Here is a 20,369-nt window from a genome sequence, read left to right as displayed (position 1 = left end):
TCAATAACAAGTTGTAATGTAAAACTAGCCTGAAACTTTTTTTTGACAAAAAGTTGTGGTCACCTGCACTTTTTGGAAGTTACGTTTTTCCCATTTAGTTTTATAAGTAATATTGAGACAAATTCAGTGGTATTATACAAAACTACTTGTCTTCAATAATTTACTTAGAAAATCATTCTAAAATATAAAAAAAACTTCTTATTAACGTCTAAATGAAACGCAAACAAATTTCAATGATATCTTATAATTGAATATAAACAGTAAATACACTTGTTATAGATTCCACTTCTGGTTCATTACATGTAACTGTATTATCATTAAATTTATTTTAAATGCATCAGTACAATAATTATTATACAAATATTTATAAATTATTTATAGAGATATTCGTAATTAATTTTTTATGAAACATCCATTAATACTATTGAAGAATTTTGGAAACAGATAATACATACATGCAGAATTATGAATTTACAAAATTTAAACTTCGAAGTATGTTATTAAAAGAAATAGATAATAATGAGTAAATGTCAATGATGTTTTAAGACATATATCATATTAAAAAAGATATATAAAAATGAAGAAGACACTAAATCACTAATATTGAGCATATTTCTAAATATTAACTAAACTATTTGCTGATCATTCTTTATTTAATGCTTGAAATATTTGTATTTTAATATAATACATCTTACAAAATACAGACCCACAGTCATTTTTATACACTTATCTTCAAATTGTATGATTATATTGTTTATATTTAAAAATATATAATTGAATTCTATTATAAAAACATAATTTCATATATGTATATTTAAAGAAAATTAATTTTTTAATTATATATAAGTTTACAATCGATAATGAACAGTTATATTTTTAAAAAATTACTTTTTTAAATTGCATATGTTGAAAAAATTTCATTCATCTTGAGATTTCTTTTTCTTTTTTCTTCTTTTTTCGCTTATAACTTTTTCACTTGTTTCTTCATTTGTGAATGTAGTCTCTTCAATCTCCTGATCCTTATCTTTCTTCTTCTTTTTCTTCTTTATTTGCTCTATAACAAAAAAAAAACATATTTTATATGTATATTAAATTTGTACATATTATATTTTCTACTTGTAATTTTATTCATATCATATTATAGATTTAAAATTCATAAAATAGATAAAATAAAAACTAACCCCCTGATATCCCAGGAATGTTTTCTACTGCTTTCTCTCCTTCTTCTTCACATTTAAAGCTTGATTCAATATTACCTTCTATATCCTGTACTTTACTTTTTTTCTTCTTTTTCTTTGTCAAAACTTCTTCTGACTGAGCTACTTCCTGAGTTACTGATTCATCTATACTGTCACTAACTTTCTTTTTCTTTTTCTTAGGCATTTCTTCATCTAGCTTTGTAATTTCTTCAACTGGCTTTGTAATTTCTTCATCTGGCTTTGTAATTTCTTCGATCAGCGCTTTTTTATCTTCAATTTCAGAATGTTTTCTTTTCCCATGTCGAGGAGTTACATCCTCATTAACAGAATACTGAATATATTCACTTTTAGTATAATATTTCTCAAATTTTGCTTTTGCTTTGCCTGTGCCACTAATTCTACGTAAATTCCCTTCTTCTAGAATCCTCAAACGTGCTTCCAATTTAGCTTTATGTTCAGCACCAAGATCAAAGCTGCCATCTTCTCCTAATGCATCTACTCTAGTTGCTAATGAAGCTTTAGCAGCTAACATTCTGGACATCTTTCCCTTATTTTTTGTTGAAGATTGTCCAACAAGTTGTGCATGATAAATTAAACCATATTTTGGAGTATCTTTTTTTGATTTTAATGCTCTAAAGAGAGCTTTTTCAGCACCAAGTATTTGCACAGTAGATGCTGGATGCTTGGCAAGATTAATTAAAGACCCAGCATGTGAGATTAAACGAGCTCCCACTAACTCTCCAACAAGAACAGTTAAATTTGGTGCCATTGCCATCATTCTTGCTTTAAGATAATCATATAATTGTGTTCTATACTGAGAAATTTCAATAACTTGATCACATAAATGTTGAATATTTAAAATATCATCTTCAGAGATTTCAGTTCCCATAGATATCTCAGCAGCTTCTTTTACTTTTCCCTCTACATCTTCTGATAATATATCAGATAAATCTGAATTTATAGTATTCTCTCTAGTTCCAATTACTTTTACTGTTTTAACAAATGCTATATTATCTGTAATAATCTTTCCAAGTTCTGGAAAGTGCCAGCCATACCATTCACGACAACGCATAACATAGTTATTTAATTCTTTGTCTAAATCATCTAACAAACAAACAGCTTGTATTATCATAGTATCAATTTTATCAGGTGAAAATTTCAATTTGTACCTAGAAAGGCTATGTGCTAAACCCAATGCCATTGCTGTTATTTCTTTTTTAGGTAAACCAGCCAATAAACTATCCATCTGGCTTCTTATACATCTCATTAATTCTTGTATAGCAGTATTACTGACACAAGACAAACTCAGTTTATCCTTTATAGCATTACCTAGCTTAGCGTCAGCTACAGCTAGTTGTTCTTGAAGTTCATTACAATGTTTTTTAAGTATCTTCTTTAATGATTTACAAAGTTTACCTTCTACCGCAGCAGTTGTAGCTACAAGAGCCTCAGTAGTATCGGCAAACTTTTCAAAGTGTTTCAACTTCACTCTGTAATGCAAGATATTTAATATTAAGACTAAAAATTAAAATTGTTCTGAATGCAATATCTTGCTCTATCAAATTTATTACTTCAATTAAAGGTATTAATGCATTTTTTAACAACAGAACTTATCAAAATTATTGTAATGCAAAATTAAAGTCAAAAACATCAACTTACATCTTACTAGCTGCTTCAGGTGTTTCAAAATCATGATAAAGATTTTCTACTTCTGTTAACTTATCTTCATCAAGTAACTGTAAGAAACAAACATGATTTTATGATACATATTTAAACCAATAAGGTATTTACACCGTATTTAAAACGTAAAAAGATACTTAAATTGTTAAAATAAACCTAAAAATTATTAGCAGCACGAACACGTGCAACATTTTTTAGGTTAAGTATTAAGTTACAGCTTTTAATATAATTTACCTTGAAAATTGCATATCCCGCAGGGGTTTCAAATAACACTAACATTTTGGTTAATTTATTTTCACGTCACGTCACGTTATTTAATACGAAATATCGTATTAAGGTTTTTAACAATTTTCACGTTTATGATAAAAGACGCCAGCTAGTTATAATTTCGTAAAACATTCGTAACCAGTAAGCACGGTCATATAACACTATATATTGCGCGCTAGTATCATACCCACGTATACACAAGTCCGGCAACTGCAATGGAGGGGGATTGGTGAGGGTATCAGCATTTTGGTATAGTATTTAATTATTAAGCCGCATAACGGTGCTGTCATGAAACCTCCAAAACCACATGTACATGCATTTGTCATCATTCATCAGTCATCAATGAAAACTCGCTAGGGAAAACCGTCTGAAAACTGAGTCACGAAAAATCAACATCGAAGACAACAAAATTCTTGTTGTATGAGATAGACAAAGATAAATATAGTGTCTTTGTCTCTGTCTTAAACATCCATAGCATATCATGCATGTGCAGAACGAGATCCTTTTCTTGTCTTCCATGTTGATTTATCACGACTCAATTTTCGGACGGTTCCTTCTATACATTTGGTTTCGGTAGAAATCAAGTATGTCGATCGAGTGTCAACGTCGAGTCAAAGTCTGTTCATATGATCGTGCTTTCGCAGTTAGTTTATATGATCATAATATGAACTATGAGTGAAGTAAATATAGCGTACTAATAGATCATACACTAGTTATTAATTTTATACACGTACAAGTATACAATATTTTTACAATACTGATCTCCACGCCTTAGGACTAGTATTTTTGAATTATACTTGAATTTTACATTTTGTCATTATCATATCATATAAAAAGAAGTTACAAATTCGGTGTACTCAAAACAAAGTTCAACCGCTGTAAGTTAAGTATTTTATTCATAGAAAATAAATTTAACATGTTCGAAAATAAAATTCAAAAGTTGTACTGAATGTTGTACATATAATAAGTTACATTATTATTCAGACATGATAGTATTTAAAGTATCATTGATGTATTTATAATAATATTAACAAATTTATTGCTTCTTGATACATTAAAACAAATATCACAGTTGTTAAAAATATGTATTTTATTTATTTAATACATTCTATTTAAGCTTACTTACAGAATCTGACTATTAAATATTAATGAGATTATATCTATGTATCATATTATAAACTGAAGATTGAGTATATTACTGAAGTTTATACTAAAGCATATTATTACTTATGTTCTTGCAGAGATCATTTACAAATATGTAAGACAGAATTAGCTGTTGAAGTCTTCGATTTTGTCAAATATCCTTCTTATTTCCTGATTATTAAAGTAAAAAATAACTTATGGTCTAAAATGTCTGAGGTAATTTTCTAAAGTACTGATATTTCATATTTTTCATACTCACATTTAAACTGAAAAATGATAAGAGTAATTAAACACATATATTCTTGTAACTACTAACAAATTTGGAATAAACATTGCCTTTTTCTATCCTACTGAATATAATAATAAGATAAATATATAATACTATCATGGCGGGACGTGGTAGGGGAAGAGGTAAGCCTTCCATGTCAATCAGTACGGAACAATTAGGCTTTGCTAAAGGAGAAACATTACCTCCACCAGTTTTACAACCTCCATTAAAATATCCTCTTCTAGAATATAAACCATTGCCTTTAAATATTACTAAAGAAATGAGTTATTTGTTGGAATTAAAGAAAGGATATGCAGAATATATGAGAGAATCGCCTAACAATGTTTTGCCTTTAGTAATTAAAAAGGATATTGAGAGGTATTCAGATCGATATCAAGACTTGATTACTGATAAAAGTAGTTATGAGAGTAGATATGATTGGAGCAAAATGCCTATAGAATTAAAGTCTCAATTGCGAAAGCGTAAAGGACAAAAATGTGAGAACCCACAGACAAAACGTAAGAACATTGATATAGAGCTAAAGTTGCAAGAATTAGAAAAAAAAGAGAGTTTGCAACAAAGTGATGCAGAGGAAGAAGAAAAGGAGGAGGAAGAAGCAGAAGGAAAGGATGATGAGCAAGCAGAAGATGAGGAAGAAGAACTAGATGAGGAAATGGATGAGGGAACTGATTATGTGAATAATTATTTCGATAATGGAGAAGGTTACGATGATGAAGACGATAATTTAGATGATGGGCCGATTTATTAAGATAGTTTCTACAAGAATCAAAAATTTCCATTTCAGATAGTATTTTATTTAAATACCACAATTTTTTATCTTAAAAATTACTTGCTAAGATCCTTATCTTTCTGTTTCAATTTAGAAAATTTGATAATTTTATATGTATGTGAGATGTAATTTTATCATATATATATATATATATAAAAGTGCATAGAAATATTTTTAAATAAATAGATCACTTAAAAAAGATACAAATTAATTTTTTCCTAATTTTTCCTGATTAAATTAGATTGTTTATACTTTATAAAGTACAGATTAATACATTTTATGTTTCATAATAATATTAGGAATGCTTATAAACTTTTTAACTCGTTAAATTATCAGTACATATACATATATTAATATTTAATACAATAGAATATGTGCTTGTATATTGTATAATAACAGTAATAATAATAAATCCCATGACAGGAATAATAACAGTACAAATATAATAAATGTAAGTACTTACATGAATATTATGTGGTATATGAATTTGTTAGATTTTTGTTAGGTTAAAAATATAATGACATTTAAAATATTTATTCTCAAATTAGAAAGATTCATAAACAAAGATATACGTACAGATATATTTTACATAAATAATAAAGTGAAGAAAATTTAACATATATATCAGATTTATTACTATTCTAGATTAATTTAATTATTATAGATGTCAAACCTGAACAGACAAATCAAATAATAGAGGAACACGTAAAAAATGAAAATGGAAGCAAGACTTGATATACAGAGAGTTATATCTCCACATCAGTTGTTCTAAAAGATAAAAAATAATTGCAAAATTGGTTCATATGTGAACTCAAAAGAATGAATATGATACATAAATAAATATATGTATATATATAGACATACATATATATACATATATCAACTATACGATAGAATGTGATAAAGTACAAAAGTTATGTTAAGTTCATGGTATTGTGTAAAAGGACAGCAGTGCAAGAACATTTCAATAACATTTTGATGATGTATGAATAAGTAACGACTTATTAACCGTTTTGTATCTTGTTTTATCGCATTAATTTTAAGTTAAGTATTCTTGTCCGGTTTTCGTAAAACTAATTTTTACACTTTCAATACAATAGTACCTCTATATGAGAGGTTATATTTTGCAAAACACATAATTGCATACATTTACATCTTTTACTAAAAAAAATTCAAACGTAATATATTAAATAAAAATGACAATAAATTTTCTTATGATTTTCAGAGGATATTTAATTTTTTTAGTACAATAAGTGATTTATGAAATAAACATAGAAATGCTTCCTAACATACATGATAAAGATTACAGAGTTTTGGATTTAGTACGTCAACGTGAAATACGGGTACGTTAATATATATAATAATATATAATTACGCATTTCTTTATCTATTTATTTAGTTGTAAATATATTAATATTTATTATTTCTTAATATAAGTTTAATGGTTTCTCATAATGTCTTTATATGTTAGTATAGACTTTATTATTTTTTTAAACATGTTTTATATAAAAGTAAATTGATGTTTAATTCTATTTAAATTATTTTATTTAGGATTCAGTGGCATATGCAGTTTCTCAGAAGTTACATGTGACAGAAAATTTGATATCCCGGTTAGGACTTGAAAAAGAATTAGTTGGTCATACAGGATGTGTTAATTGTTTAGAATGGAATGAAAGTGGGCAGTAAGTATTTTTTAAATAACATAAAACACAGTCATAGAGTAACATCATAGAATTATTTAGAATAAATGTAAATATCCGTAGATAATGAGAAAATTAACTATAAATTAACTATAAGTTATATGTTTATGTATTAACATATATTTTTAGAATTCTTGCTTCAGCATCTGATGATATGAATATTATATTATGGGATCCATTTCGATATGAAAAAAAGTTAATACTTCGTACACGTCATCATGGAAATATATTTTCTGTTAAGGTAATTTAATATTATATATGTAATCTTCTAAGTACTAAAATTTTAATTTAAATAGTTATTAATTTCTATAAGTTTTAAATTCTCAGAGTTTTGGAGATCGGCAGTGAGAAAAGAATATAATCCTTTTTTTGTTTTGTAGTTCATGCCAAAATCAAATGATAGGATATTGGTATCAGGTGCTGGAGATGGGAAAGTACGAGTTCGTGATCTTACACTTCTTGAACCAATATTTTCATGTAATTGTCATATAGGTCGTGTAAAACGTATTGCTACTGCAACTACTGTACCTTTTCTTTTTTGGAGTGCTGCAGAAGATGGTCTTATTTTACAATATGATATTCGTGCTCCTCATAGTTGCAAAAGCAATGGTTGTAATAGTGTATTAGTAAATCTTGTTAATCATGCTGGTCGATATGCAGAAGGCAAGTGTATTTCTGTGAATCCAAAAAAACCTGAACTAATAGCTATTGGAGCCAATGATGCATATATACGAATGTATGACCGTAGAATGATTAAGCTTTCTCAGGTAATTACAAAACAAAAACTAAGCATTCAATAAATTTATGTATAAAAATAGTTTTATTTGAAAAAGCCTTATTCTTAAACTATGATATATTTGAAATAAACACTAATATAAACCAACATTAAATGATTGAGCAAGAAAAATTTTTCTTTGTATGTTGTTTTGACGATAGGTGCCTATTTCGTCTCCACATAGTAACTGGACAAGAGGAAATGTATGTATACGTCTAGCTGGTGGAGGTGATCCAGATGAGAATGTACCACTGGGTTGCGCACAGTACTTTATCGCGGGTTCGTTCGTACGATCAGAAATAGCGTACGCGACTCCTTTACCCTTATCTTCCTCTATTGTTATATATTACACGATCACTCTAACGAAAACTATTAATGTTTGATATTGAGCAGGCCATCTGCATTCTCGGCAACGTGACAGTAATAGAAGTCTCACTACTACATATTTAACCTTCAGTGCTGACGGAAACGAGCTACTTGTTAACATGGGTGGTGAACAAATTTATTTATTTGACATCAATAATCCAAAAAATTTGAAGACTTGCTTTGGTTACACCTCAAATATGTATTTGGGTAATGATTATAATTATTACAATGTTTTATATTTTGTGAATCATGACTTTTTAAACATTTTGAAAATATAATAGGAAATATATATAAATGGTAATCATCATAAAATACCAGTTATGATTGGAATAATAACTTTTATATTAAATTTTATATTGTTCGCTATCTACTACAATCTTAGATAAATTAAGTTATATCTTAAATTTATATGCAACTTTAAATTCGTTAAAAACTGCTAATAGGAGATTTTGAAAAGTGCAGTATGGCAAATCATGAAGATATTACAGATTTTACCAACAAAAACATTAAAATCCTACCACCACATGTTGAAGAATTAAAACGTCAAGTAAGTTTACTTGTTTTATATAAATCTTATTTTATAGTTAAAAATATAAAATAAATAATTTTCTTTTATTGAACAATATTTTAAACAATGATTATAATAAATTATTGTAGAAAAAACGGTTAAAAATTGTATAATATTAATTTGGACTAATTTACTTGATTTATTTAATTAAATAATTCTTTATTATATCTGAAAATAATTAAATGAGTTAATTATGTTCCTTTTCTTCTCTTATTATTGTTTTTCTTTGTAGGCAAATGAAAGCTTTGAACAACAAAAGTACACATTGGCAATTAATTTATACAATAAAGCAATCTGTTATTGTCCTACTGCTGCTGTGCTTTTTGCTAACAGAGCTGCAGCATATATGAAAAGAACTTGGTATGATCTCTCCACTATTATACTTTTTATATTTCTGGATATAGATTTTGAATAGAGTTGTACGTAATTTACAGGGATGGTGATATATATGCTGCTCTTAAAGATTGTCAAACAACATTGCTTCTTGATCCTGGACATGTAAAGGCTCATTTTAGGTAATAACGATCTGTGAATATATGTTCATATATGATAACATATTCAGTTTAATTAAACGTAATATGTATAATATAATCTTGTATACAGGGTGTATCTTCTAAGATTAACCATCATTTTTCAGGCAGTTCTAACAATAACAATAATACCGTTTCATTGGCTATGATTTACAGCTGTTGATCTAACTTTCGTTCAAAACATTTATTTAGCAAATTATTGGAAATGCCTGGAAATTGGTGATTAATTTTAGAAAATTTAACATATATGTAATATGTATATTATATGCAGAGTGTGTCGTATAAGATATGCCACCTGAATAACATTTTCAATTATGGAAATAAGATAAATGTTTGAAACAAAAGTTATTTGGCTCCAACTATTAGGAAATGGTAAAAACTTTTTAACAGGTGGACGTGCTTAGAAAATTTGTAACATCATCTCTTTAAATGGAATTATGTGTTTTTGGGCACTTACGACTGTAGCTCTCCATACGACAATGCTTATATCATTTAAGGTCACTCAAGCTTATGGACGTAATAATAGGTAAAAAATGAAAATTTATGATGAATGCTTCCGAAACAGAATATTTCGGTTTTAATGCCAGAATCATACTCAATCAATTCAAAATGTATGGATATGTTGTTGGTCTCTTAAAATTCTTCTATAACTGTATGCGTAAAACGTAGAACGAGGTAGACAAAGCCGTTCAGGAAATCTGTCTCGGTACAAGCATAGTACTTGAATGCAAAAATGTAGACTAATGATAGTTTAAAGATATTTATCATTTGAAACTTAATATCAGTCTATTATTCGTATTACTATTTACATAACTGTGAGAGGATTTTGATGATAAATGTCTTCACAAAATTTGTTTAGATTTTGTATTGAGTATGATTCTGTTAATAAAGTCAAGAATACTCTGTTTTAGGAACATTCATCATGAATTTTAATTTCTTATATATTACTGCGTCCGTAACCTTTAGTGATCTTGTATGACTAGGGTTATTATCTTGAAGAAGGATACCATTATAGATGTCCAAAAACATATAGTTCCATTTAAAAAGATGAAATTTCAAATAACTTTTGTTTCAAACATTTCTTCTTACCTCCACAACTGAAAGTGTTAGACAGATGGCTTGTTTTACGTGATTCATTCTGTATACATATATACACATATGTGTACATATATATATATATACGCATATATATATTTATAGATTGGCTCGTTGTCTCTTTGATTTACATCAATCAGTTGAAGCTGATAAAATAATTAAAGACTTTCAACAAAAATTTCCGGAATATGCATCCAACTCTGCGTGTAAAGCATTAAAAATGGATATAAAAGAAGCTATAGATTCTGGTATGTCTTTTTTCGTTATATTATATTCAAGGTTGATATGATATGTATACATATACATATTTCATATATATATATATATAGGAGGTTTTTACTAAAGTAGTTTCGGATTAATTTTTTTGAATCTATGATAGGAACTTGCAAATTTTTATATTGTTTTTTACACAAAAAAGTCTCCTTATTTACTGCAAGAAAGTTATTGAGAGTAATATTAAAGTGTAAAAATGAAGTTCATCTCATACATTTTTTAATAAGAATGGGCATCTATGAAATACGAAATTTTTATTTTCATGTTAAACTGGATATTTTTATTTCAACAAGTTTTTACAGTAATCTGTTCTTTGAGACTGGAGGTTTAAAGTATTATTTATAGCTAAAAAGTATTTCAGTTCACTAAAGAATTAGAATGAATTAATAATTATTACTCATTTAATACGTAACATATTTATCCACCAAGCACAAGAAGTTCTATTAATCACAATAAATAATGATAGAAAAGTGGAATAAAAAATCCTTTTATTCTATGACGTTTATATCTTGTAGTAATATTTCATTATATCATCCTTATATTATATATAATGCATAGTATAAGTCTAATAATGCCATAACAGTCAATAAAAATATGCAAACGATGTACATAATATTCATAACATCCATATAAAAACAAATTTGGAATATATACTAAATATATTAACATTAAGAAAGAAGTTAAAAGGTATTCTATGAGACGAACAAAGTATTCAAAAACATTCTTTCTCCTTTAAATCCATTTTTCTGAACATTGTATATACATACACGTATGTATACATATATACAACACACATATACATATATACGACATACAAATACGTATATATATACATGTATTGAAATCACATATAACAAAGAAAAATATTTTGTAAGATTTCTGATTTTGTGAATGATTTTATACATAATTGATTCATCTTACGGTTTCCATTGATAAATAATAAAATTCTGCTTATTAATTATTTCAATATTACGAAATATTGCCTTGTTTAAGAAAACAAACATTTAAAAGGAGTATGTTATCTAGTTTCATTTTTACATGTATCCAGATGTAAAATTGTATTCAGTACACCATGTTGATATCATTTAATTCTAGTATAATAAGCAGTGATATAAATATAACATAATATGTCACTAAAAATTTTACCTACTAATGTATTATTTGTATTATTTTCAAGGATTACTTGCCTGGTACAGCTAAAATATGTACTAATAGCGATATCATAACAAAATATTTTCTCTCTTTCTTTAAACTTTTTTTTTAAATTTCCAAATTCCCCCAAATAATTTGCTAAATGAATAAAAAACATAAGATTTTATTTGGATATATAATTGTATGTAGTATTGTCGTGCATATTTCCTTAAAACAGACATTCATGTATTAGATTATACATTGTATATGATGTGTTACATTATATTTATATATCTTTTATCTCTTCTTCTAGCTCTTCTTCTAGATATATTTATATACCTATTCACTTTCACTTCATAAATAAGTTTGCATGCCTTTTAATTATTAATAGTATCCTAATTTAATTCTAAAGAGTTTACTATTTTAAAAATTCGTTAAAGCTGAAAAATATTTAGTTTAATATAAAAATTAATATTATATATTACATACAATTTACTTGCATTGAATATTTTAAAGGTATTTTCATCTTTACTCCTCCATGTAGTTTCATAGGGAATAAGATCTTGTGCTGAATGAAAGAAGTCTCAAGGCCCTATTTCTTTCATAATGTCATAGATATTAATCTATAGTAGAATATATATATTGGGTTGGCAACTAAGTTATTGCAGATTTTGTCATTAGGTGATATTGACAAAATCCGCAATCACTTAGTTAGCAACCCAATATCCTTTAATAAAATATCTTAAACATATACACAATACAACAACTAAATCTATTGTCTTATATTATGGACATTGTAGAATATAAGAACTATATAAAATTAGTGCTTTTTCTTTAAATTTTTATATTTTTGCACATCAAGTATAACATTTTAAGGCAATTAAGTACGAAAAAGTAAAATAAATATGTATTCAGTACAAAAGACATGTTTTACAGAAATATAAAGGAAAAGTAAAAGAAAACTATTTGATTTAATATACTTTCCATATTTTATAATATGCACATGAAATATGAATGAATCCAAATATGTAGCTGTTATATTTGTTACATGATAGTATACTAACAATATATTTTTTATGTTCATTCTTTCAAAATATTTTTTCAATTGGTGATTAATGTAATTATTATACAATCAGGTAGAGATATTGATATGAATCAATTAATGATTCAAATATCAGAATATGAACAAGAATGGCGACGCAATACAATTGATTACAAAATGAGGTTTTGTGGGCATTGTAATACTACAACTGATATAAAGGAAGCCAATTTCTTTGGGAAGTAAGTACATTTTAAAAATAATTTAATAAATAATTTTGGAAGTTTATTAATTAGTAATGCATTTATAATTAATAATTTTTTCTTTAAGCAATGGTCAATATATTGTAGCAGGATCAGATGATGGATCTTTCTTTATTTGGGATCGTAATACCACAAATATTATACGTGTACTAAGAGGAGATGAACGCATTGTAAATTGTCTTCAACCTCATCCATCTACATGTTTACTAGCTACTAGTGGTATTGATCCAGTAGTTAGATTATGGAGTCCTTTACCTGAGGTATATGTTATAATTACTTACCAAAATCTATTTTATTTAATAAAGATAAATAAATAAGGATTGATATTTATAAAATATTTAATTAATTTTAAAAATTATATTTGAGTATTTATTTGATGTAGGATGGTAGCATAAATGAAAGAGAAATTCAGAATTTAGAAGATGCTGCATCTGCAAATCAAATACGCATGAAAAGCGATCCATTTGAAGTAATGCTTATGAATATGGGGTATAGATTTCCTGTTCAGCAGGCTGAACTGAATGAAGATGGTGATGATAATCAAGATCAATCAATTGTGCAACCTTTAAATTGTAGACCAAGTTAAATTTAAAGACAAAATCTGAAAAGTGGTATGAAATTGCAATTAAACAATTAAAGACTTATTCAGTGTTATATTCTAGAATACTAATGCTTTAATTCCAATTATCTATTTTTTTATCAATTCCTTATAGACGTTGACTTTTCCATAAATAACCTATCAAAAAATATTTGGTAAAGTGTTAAAAATATAAATTTTGAAAAGAGAAGAAAATAGTTGTACTAAATAGTTGTGAAATTCCTATCATCGACTTCTTTTATATATAATAAAAATGGGCATAGATATGTAAAGAGATAACACATTAAAAACAGACAATAGTTATGGTATAATATAATTGATTGTATTTTACACACATAATACTTATATATATATGTTTATTATATCTCTGTTTTTTGTATAAATTAGCTGCTAAACATTAAATGATTCAAAGAAATGAAAATTAGGAAAAAATGTAGAATAATATATTTTATTGTAATAATTTTTTTACTTTAATTTAAAATATTATAATTTTAATTTATAAATGAATAAAAAATTAACTTTTATATTTATTTTATATTCAAAGTTTATGTGATGTATTAGCATTAGTTATGTTCTAAACTTTATATATATAAAGTGCTGTTTACATAATATTTAAAGTTTATTAATGTTATCAGTTAAGTTTGACGCACAAGTTCCCATAGGCTTTGTAGTGTACTAGTTTCTCGAGGTTCTTCTGCTGCAAGACCTAAATAAATCGAAAAACTAGGTTTTCTTTGATTTGAACCTTCAGAGAAATAATAGCCAAACACATTTGAAATTTCAGGTTGATTGTCTTGTATCTCAGATTGTTGTTCTACGTTTAATTGTTGTAATGGAGCCTGTAATAATTAATGGATAATTAATAATAACATATTTATTTATTCAATGCATTTGTTAAAAACTATATTAGCATAATATTACCTCATGTTCAAATGTATAATCAATACCAAAAATAGGAGATTTTTCAAACGCTTTTAATAACATTAAAATTTCTTTATGAACAGTATGAAGTTTTTGGATAGGATTTACTTGAAATCCTAATATATATCCTCCACTGGATTCTGTACTAGTAACGACTAGAGTTGGACCAAATTTTGAATTTTTAACAGTAATCTATTTAAAAAAGAAAGATTCTCCTTACTATATTTTTTTATTAAAGATTGTTAACATGTTTTTATGTATGTACTACATATATTACACAATATATGCACTTACATTTGCTATTATAAGATAAGGAATTGATATATTGAATTGATAATTCATATCAGCAAACCAGACTAAACGTATATTTGTTACAATAAAAGTTCCAACATTTCCCTAACAAAATAAATTTTAAAAATACATTTTTTTTAAATAGTATAGATTACTACAAATAAGAATTCAACCTGTTCTAATGATAAATTCCAAATATCTTGCAAAGTTGAATGAACTGTTTCCAGTGGTAGTAATGTTAATTGTTTATCATTAATTATCCCACTTCTCAATTTAATTTCTCGATAAATTTTTGATGAAACATATGCTCTGCAACGTTTGAAGTATTATTTAACACTTTTCTCTAATTACGTTAAATTTTAACTTCACTATAGATAATAAGTAGATAAAGACCTTTCAAATTACATATATTTGTTCTTTTTTAGGAAAAGTTCTATTAAATCAAAATCTTGAAAATCTTATTAAATAAGTTAGTCAAATAACGAATTTATGTCATTGTACTTATCAAATTGTGGTAAAGATATTGAACTAATTGTTTTCTTGATAAAAGTCTCCTCTGTGTATGCGATATATTATATAACATACTTACTATTATTAATTATTTCCTACTTTAATAGAAATTCTTTTTAGATTTATTTTTTTATTTCTTTTTCTACTTTATTTAATTAATTTTATATTTATTCACTAACTATATAAACCACACTTTTAATTTATATAATTCTTTAATCTTATAAATTTATTGTATATTAGTAATATATATTGTTGTGTATTTTATTTTGTTATTATACGTATAATTCTACAAATTGGTTTAAATCTGTTAAAGTATGTATAAGTTATAGAAATATTGTCATTATTATTAGGATTGTAAGAATACTGTTTTCTAATAGATAATGAATAAAAAACATATAAGTATAATAAGATAATCAAAATGCATGATAAATCAAAATATATGAATTTATCCAGAACACAAAAGCAATGACTAAAAAAATGTAAATAATAATAATAGGAAAAATCCAGGTAAAGAATCATATGTCATATTTTGTAACAGCTAAATTTTCATAAAAATAATCTTTTCATATTTTTACTAAATATAAAAAATAATAAAAGCTTCTATTTTAAAAAACAGAAAAATATCATTTTGAAATTAAATACAAAATTCAATTTTTATTAAAAAGAGTTTGACAAAAATATATTTAAAATTATTTACCTTAGACATTATGGTTTCAATTTAAAAATAAAAATTAATAAAAATAAAACATATGAAGGTGTTTTTATTATGCTTAAATATTATTTACACAATCCTAATCATTTAAAATATCGTACATCCTGATGTTTGTCTTAAATATAGATATGTTTTAGAACAATTTATATAATAAATAATACAAATTTTAAATTTAATAAAAAGTGTACCTGTAAACACCAATAACAGATGTATAATGTCTTGTACTTTTTAAATCTTGATTTGTAAATAAAAATTCATATCTGCAATGTCGGAAGGAAGCTAAAATATGTAACGCTTGCACATGCTTTCCTTGCAACTACAAAAATAATATGCTTCTGTTAATTGCAAAACAAAAATCAAAAATGATGACCTCTTAAAGCATACTAACACTATGTATAGTTTTAGTATTTATTGTTATAAAGGTGTTATAGCCAATACCTACAGAAAAACATATTTATATGAGATTTATCATTTTTATCATACTTAAATCATACTTTATATATGTGTATACAAATATTATATTTATATATCTTAAATAGCACTAATAAATTTCAAAATTATGAAATTTAACTTTAATTATTACAAATATCTCAAAAATTTTATTTCACATTAATAAGCATGTGTATGTTTCAGAAATACATAGTTATAAAAATGATTATAAAAGAATATTTGATTCAATGATTTGAATCACTAAATTAATTCATACTTAGATTGATCTTGGGAAGAAACGAAGAATGCCATATAATTCTGAGATTAGTTATTATAAGTTTTCCAGTATCTCCTGCATTTCCTTTTGTATCTTCTATTAAGTCAAGTTTATCAACAGTAAATTCGCCCAATCGTAGTTGCATATGACTATTAAAAATTTAAGACTTTATAAATAATGGACTCTTCATTATTTCTTCGCATAATTTTATATAAAATATTAATCTATATAGTGCTATTCATTTTAACTTTTTTTTCATTTTAATCACACATAAATGCACACGCACGCACACACCTATTCATATTCTTAATACATATCTACTTATACTCTTACTCTAATTTAATTGTTAATGATTTTATAAATAGTTGTTTCGTTTAACTGGAAACGGTGAAATATCTTATAAGGAATTGTAGTTATCAAAACTTATTCTTACAAAAGTTATTTGGTGTATAGAGGAATATTAGATGGTACAAACCATTTTTTTGACAAATTGATCTTTTTAAATGGAACCCTGTATTTTTTATTCATAATATGATAGGGTTTGTTGAGACGAATACAACCACCTACCACATGATGTCATTTCATATCGTAGAATGTCATAAGATAAATTTTAAAGTCAACGTAAATCAGTAGCCGAGTCCTATGTAGTGTCATCCGATAGCGTTAGGGCATTAGACAATGCAGTAGAGTTCAGCTACCGATTTATGTTAATCTTCGGATCTAATTTATGACATTTTACTACATAAAATGACATCGTATCGCAGGTCGCTGTTCGTTTCAACAAATACTATCATATATTTGAATAAAATGTATGATTATAGATAAAAAATATAGGATTTCATTTAAAAGAGGTTACTTGACTTGTCTTTGATACTTCCCGCACTAATTTTAATTTACAAAGAATTATTCATGCCATCTAATGCCTCCCTGTATACCAAACAACTTTTGTAAGAACAATTTTTTGATACCTTCAATTCCTCTTTAGATATTTCACCGTTTCCAGTTAAACGAAACACCCGTTACAGTAAATTTCTATTAAAAATATAAATAAAAAATGGAGAAAATGAAAATACGTATCTAATAATTATACTTAAAAGTATCACAATTATTACGTGTAAGAAACATCGAATCGAACTTCATTATCTTGCCACATTTTTGCTAAAAATATAACAATGTACTGTAGAATTCAACTATCATAAAAATCAATATCCTTACCATATCTACGAAAGTGTAACACTTAGATATATATATGTTTGTATATATATAAGCATTTAGTAATCTGAAATATTTCCAGACTTCTATTGATTTATTAATTGTCAAGTATGAAATGAAACCAATACAGAATAAATAATTAATTTTAATAAAAAATCGAGAAAGTTTCAACATTAATACTATATTTTACTATTTAATTTAACACCATTCCAGTTCGTGATTTCAAAGATCATTGAACTTGTTTTTATAAAAAATAAATATTAATTCAATACATACAAAAAATGTCAATGATCTTGAAATAAAACACAAGACTATCTTGGAGAGCTTCCTTTCTGTTGTCGTTATATAAACGCATATGTTTACAGTGAAAAATAAACGTATTCATACAGTACATTAGAATGTACAAATAAAAAGAGAAATATTTTCTATATTATTAAATATTAGGTTGTTCGGGAAATAATTTCGTTTATTCATGGGAAGATGGAAAACGATTTTTTCATATTTAAAAAAAATTTCATTCTGTTATACAAACTGTTAATTTTAACTCAAGCACCTAAATTATTTTCGGTCATTTTAACGACTTTTTCAAGGTCATCGTATTTTTTTTCATATTAACATGTATTTTTTATAACACAAAGTGGTGTTAAGATGAGTTCAACGACCTATACATCATGGTCTTTAAGTGACCTTGAAGGCGAAGAAATCAGTTTCAGTTTGAAGAATGCAGAAGTAATAAAAGGAAAAGGGTAATATCACTTTATTTTATTAGATGCTCAAAATGCTGGCTGCCCGCAGCAAGATACGTCTGCAAGATAATATGAATTTTTCTGACAACGTATTATTTACTAACGATTCAACTTTTACTAATCATGGAGGGTTAAATAGGTACAAGATACATTACTAGTCTACTGAGAATCCTCATTGGCTTAGAACTGTGGAACTCCAGCTTCCTTGGAGTGTTAATATGTGGTGCGGCCTATTGAAAGACAAAATTATTGGTCCATTTTTTATTAATGGTACATTAAGGTGAAAGGTACAAGGAATTCCTTATTGTAAACTTAAACGAACTATTAGATGATGTTCCATATCAAGAACGATTATTAATGTGGTATCAACATGATGACTGTCCTGCTCATAATGCTCAAAGTGTATTAAATGACATGTTTTTCAACTGATGGATAGCCTGTGGTGCAAGCATTAACTGGCCAGCTCGGTCACCCGACTTATCACCAATAGATTACTCTTTGTGGGGAACTTTAAAATCTAGTATTTATAACGATGTTCCCACGATGCCAGAAGTTATGAAAGAACGAATACAGAATGCATGTTGCACTATGAATCGCGGGAATGCCATAAAAAATGCAGCCACTCACTTATCGTGTACGGATGCGTCTTGCTGTGGGCGGCCAGTATTTTTAGCATTTAATAAAATATAGTGATATTGCCCTTTTCATTTTACTATTTCTGCATTCTTCAAACTGAAACTGATTTCTACGCCTACAAGGCCACTTCAAGATAATGGTGTGTAAGTCGTTGGGCTCATCTTGACGCCAACTACCACTTCCAACTAAAAGTGCACGTTAATATGCAAAAAAAAAAGATGACCTTGAAAAAACCGTTAAAATGACCTTCACAAGATATTTTTACCACTATCAGTTGCACGCCTTAAAACTATGTACATTTTATTTAGTCATTTTTTCTTACTTTTAAAAACACTTTTAAAATTAACACCCTGTATATCGGTCATTTTGTTCTACTGCTTTTCACCATCTTCCGGACAATTTCAAATTTCCACGCTCATAAAAGTGCTTCTCGTTGTTGTCAAAAAATTGAAGCAATTGATTTTTTATTGCGCTTCATTTGAATCAAAGTTTATACCATTCAGAAAAAAAGAGAACAGAGCAAATGATCAGTCCGATGGTGCAAAATCAGGAGAGTATGCTGAGTATGGTAGCACATACAAAGATACATATCAATATGTGTCCTTAGTACATATTTATAGCTAACACTACATGTCTGCTTTGACAGTACTTGGTACCGTGTGCATATTTATCCTCCACTGCTCACCGGTACGATCCAAGATCGTACGATCGCACATTCCCCCTCTTACCGTGCATTTGCTCGTTTCTCCAACCAAGAACTCTAAACCGAAGACAAAATTAGCAAGTAGTGCAACTATTGACCACCAGAGGCCCTTATTCTTGGTGTCCGTTTTGGCTGAATTTCGTCCATAAGCATTGGTGATCTCTCTATTGGTCTCTGACTGTGATACGCACTGACTTTGGCACTAATAACAGTGGTGATACGACATCAGCGAATGTGATCCGTGCTT

The 20,369-nt window shown here is 26.9% G+C and overlaps 4 protein-coding genes across 20 annotated transcripts; 2 read left to right on the top strand and 2 right to left on the bottom strand.

Moving 5' to 3' along the window:
* Positions 1-303: 303 nt before the first annotated feature.
* On the bottom strand, positions 304-3,316 carry nop5 (nop5 ribonucleoprotein). The gene is made up of 4 exons (XM_033349342.2): positions 3,114-3,316; positions 2,859-2,935; positions 1,182-2,689; positions 304-1,054 (listed from the first exon to the last, which is right to left on the bottom strand). The coding sequence occupies exons 1-4, from the start codon at positions 3,156-3,158 to the stop codon at positions 918-920; spliced, it is 1,767 nt and encodes a 588-aa protein (XP_033205233.1). The 5' UTR covers positions 3,159-3,316; the 3' UTR covers positions 304-917.
* Positions 3,317-3,735: 419 nt separating this feature from the next.
* On the top strand, positions 3,736-5,537 carry Polr3G (RNA polymerase III subunit G). Its single transcript, XM_033349356.2, has 2 exons — positions 3,736-4,024; positions 4,388-5,537. Exon 2 carries the CDS (start codon positions 4,676-4,678, stop codon positions 5,324-5,326), a length of 651 nt encoding a protein of 216 aa, XP_033205247.1. The 5' UTR covers positions 3,736-4,024; positions 4,388-4,675; the 3' UTR covers positions 5,327-5,537.
* A 496-nt stretch (positions 5,538-6,033) lies between these two features.
* On the top strand, positions 6,034-13,731 carry adp (WD and tetratricopeptide repeats 1). Of its 4 annotated transcripts, none has more exons than XM_033349337.2 (14): positions 6,040-6,330; positions 6,573-6,690; positions 6,899-7,029; positions 7,177-7,288; positions 7,428-7,814; positions 7,984-8,101; positions 8,216-8,395; positions 8,632-8,735; positions 8,989-9,116; positions 9,191-9,271; positions 10,487-10,629; positions 12,922-13,066; positions 13,155-13,347; positions 13,470-13,731. In XM_033349337.2, the coding sequence occupies exons 2-14, from the start codon at positions 6,625-6,627 to the stop codon at positions 13,671-13,673; spliced, it is 1,992 nt and encodes a 663-aa protein (XP_033205228.2). In that variant the 5' UTR covers positions 6,040-6,330; positions 6,573-6,624; the 3' UTR covers positions 13,674-13,731. The 4 variants fall into 4 exon arrangements, with proteins under 4 accessions (XP_076473495.1, XP_076473496.1, XP_033205228.2 ...); XM_033349336.2 differs by having other exon boundaries at positions 6,040-6,391; XM_076617380.1 differs by having other exon boundaries at positions 6,034-6,690.
* A 375-nt stretch (positions 13,732-14,106) lies between these two features.
* On the bottom strand, positions 14,107-20,296 carry BBS5 (Bardet-Biedl syndrome 5 protein). 14 transcript variants are annotated; one of them, XM_076617388.1, is made up of 10 exons: positions 19,411-19,718; positions 18,939-19,013; positions 18,591-18,842; positions 16,826-16,974; positions 16,508-16,557; positions 16,308-16,435; positions 15,071-15,206; positions 14,901-15,002; positions 14,607-14,798; positions 14,107-14,524 (listed from the first exon to the last, which is right to left on the bottom strand). In XM_076617388.1, exons 4-10 carry the CDS (start codon positions 16,968-16,970, stop codon positions 14,321-14,323), a joined length of 957 nt encoding a protein of 318 aa, XP_076473503.1. In that variant the 5' UTR covers positions 16,971-16,974; positions 18,591-18,842; positions 18,939-19,013; positions 19,411-19,718; the 3' UTR covers positions 14,107-14,320. The 14 variants fall into 14 exon arrangements, with proteins under 14 accessions (XP_076473503.1, XP_076473498.1, XP_076473500.1 ...); XM_076617383.1 differs by adding an exon at positions 19,742-20,141 and having other exon boundaries at positions 18,591-19,604; XM_076617385.1 differs by having other exon boundaries at positions 18,939-19,718.
* Between the last annotated feature and the right edge of the window lie 73 nt (positions 20,297-20,369).

This window comes from Bombus vancouverensis, chromosome 3, assembly GCF_051014615.1.
Source record: "Bombus vancouverensis nearcticus chromosome 3, iyBomVanc1_principal, whole genome shotgun sequence".
NCBI lineage: Eukaryota > Metazoa > Arthropoda > Insecta > Hymenoptera > Apidae > Bombus > Bombus vancouverensis.
This window is presented reverse-complemented; position numbering and strand designations above follow the sequence as displayed.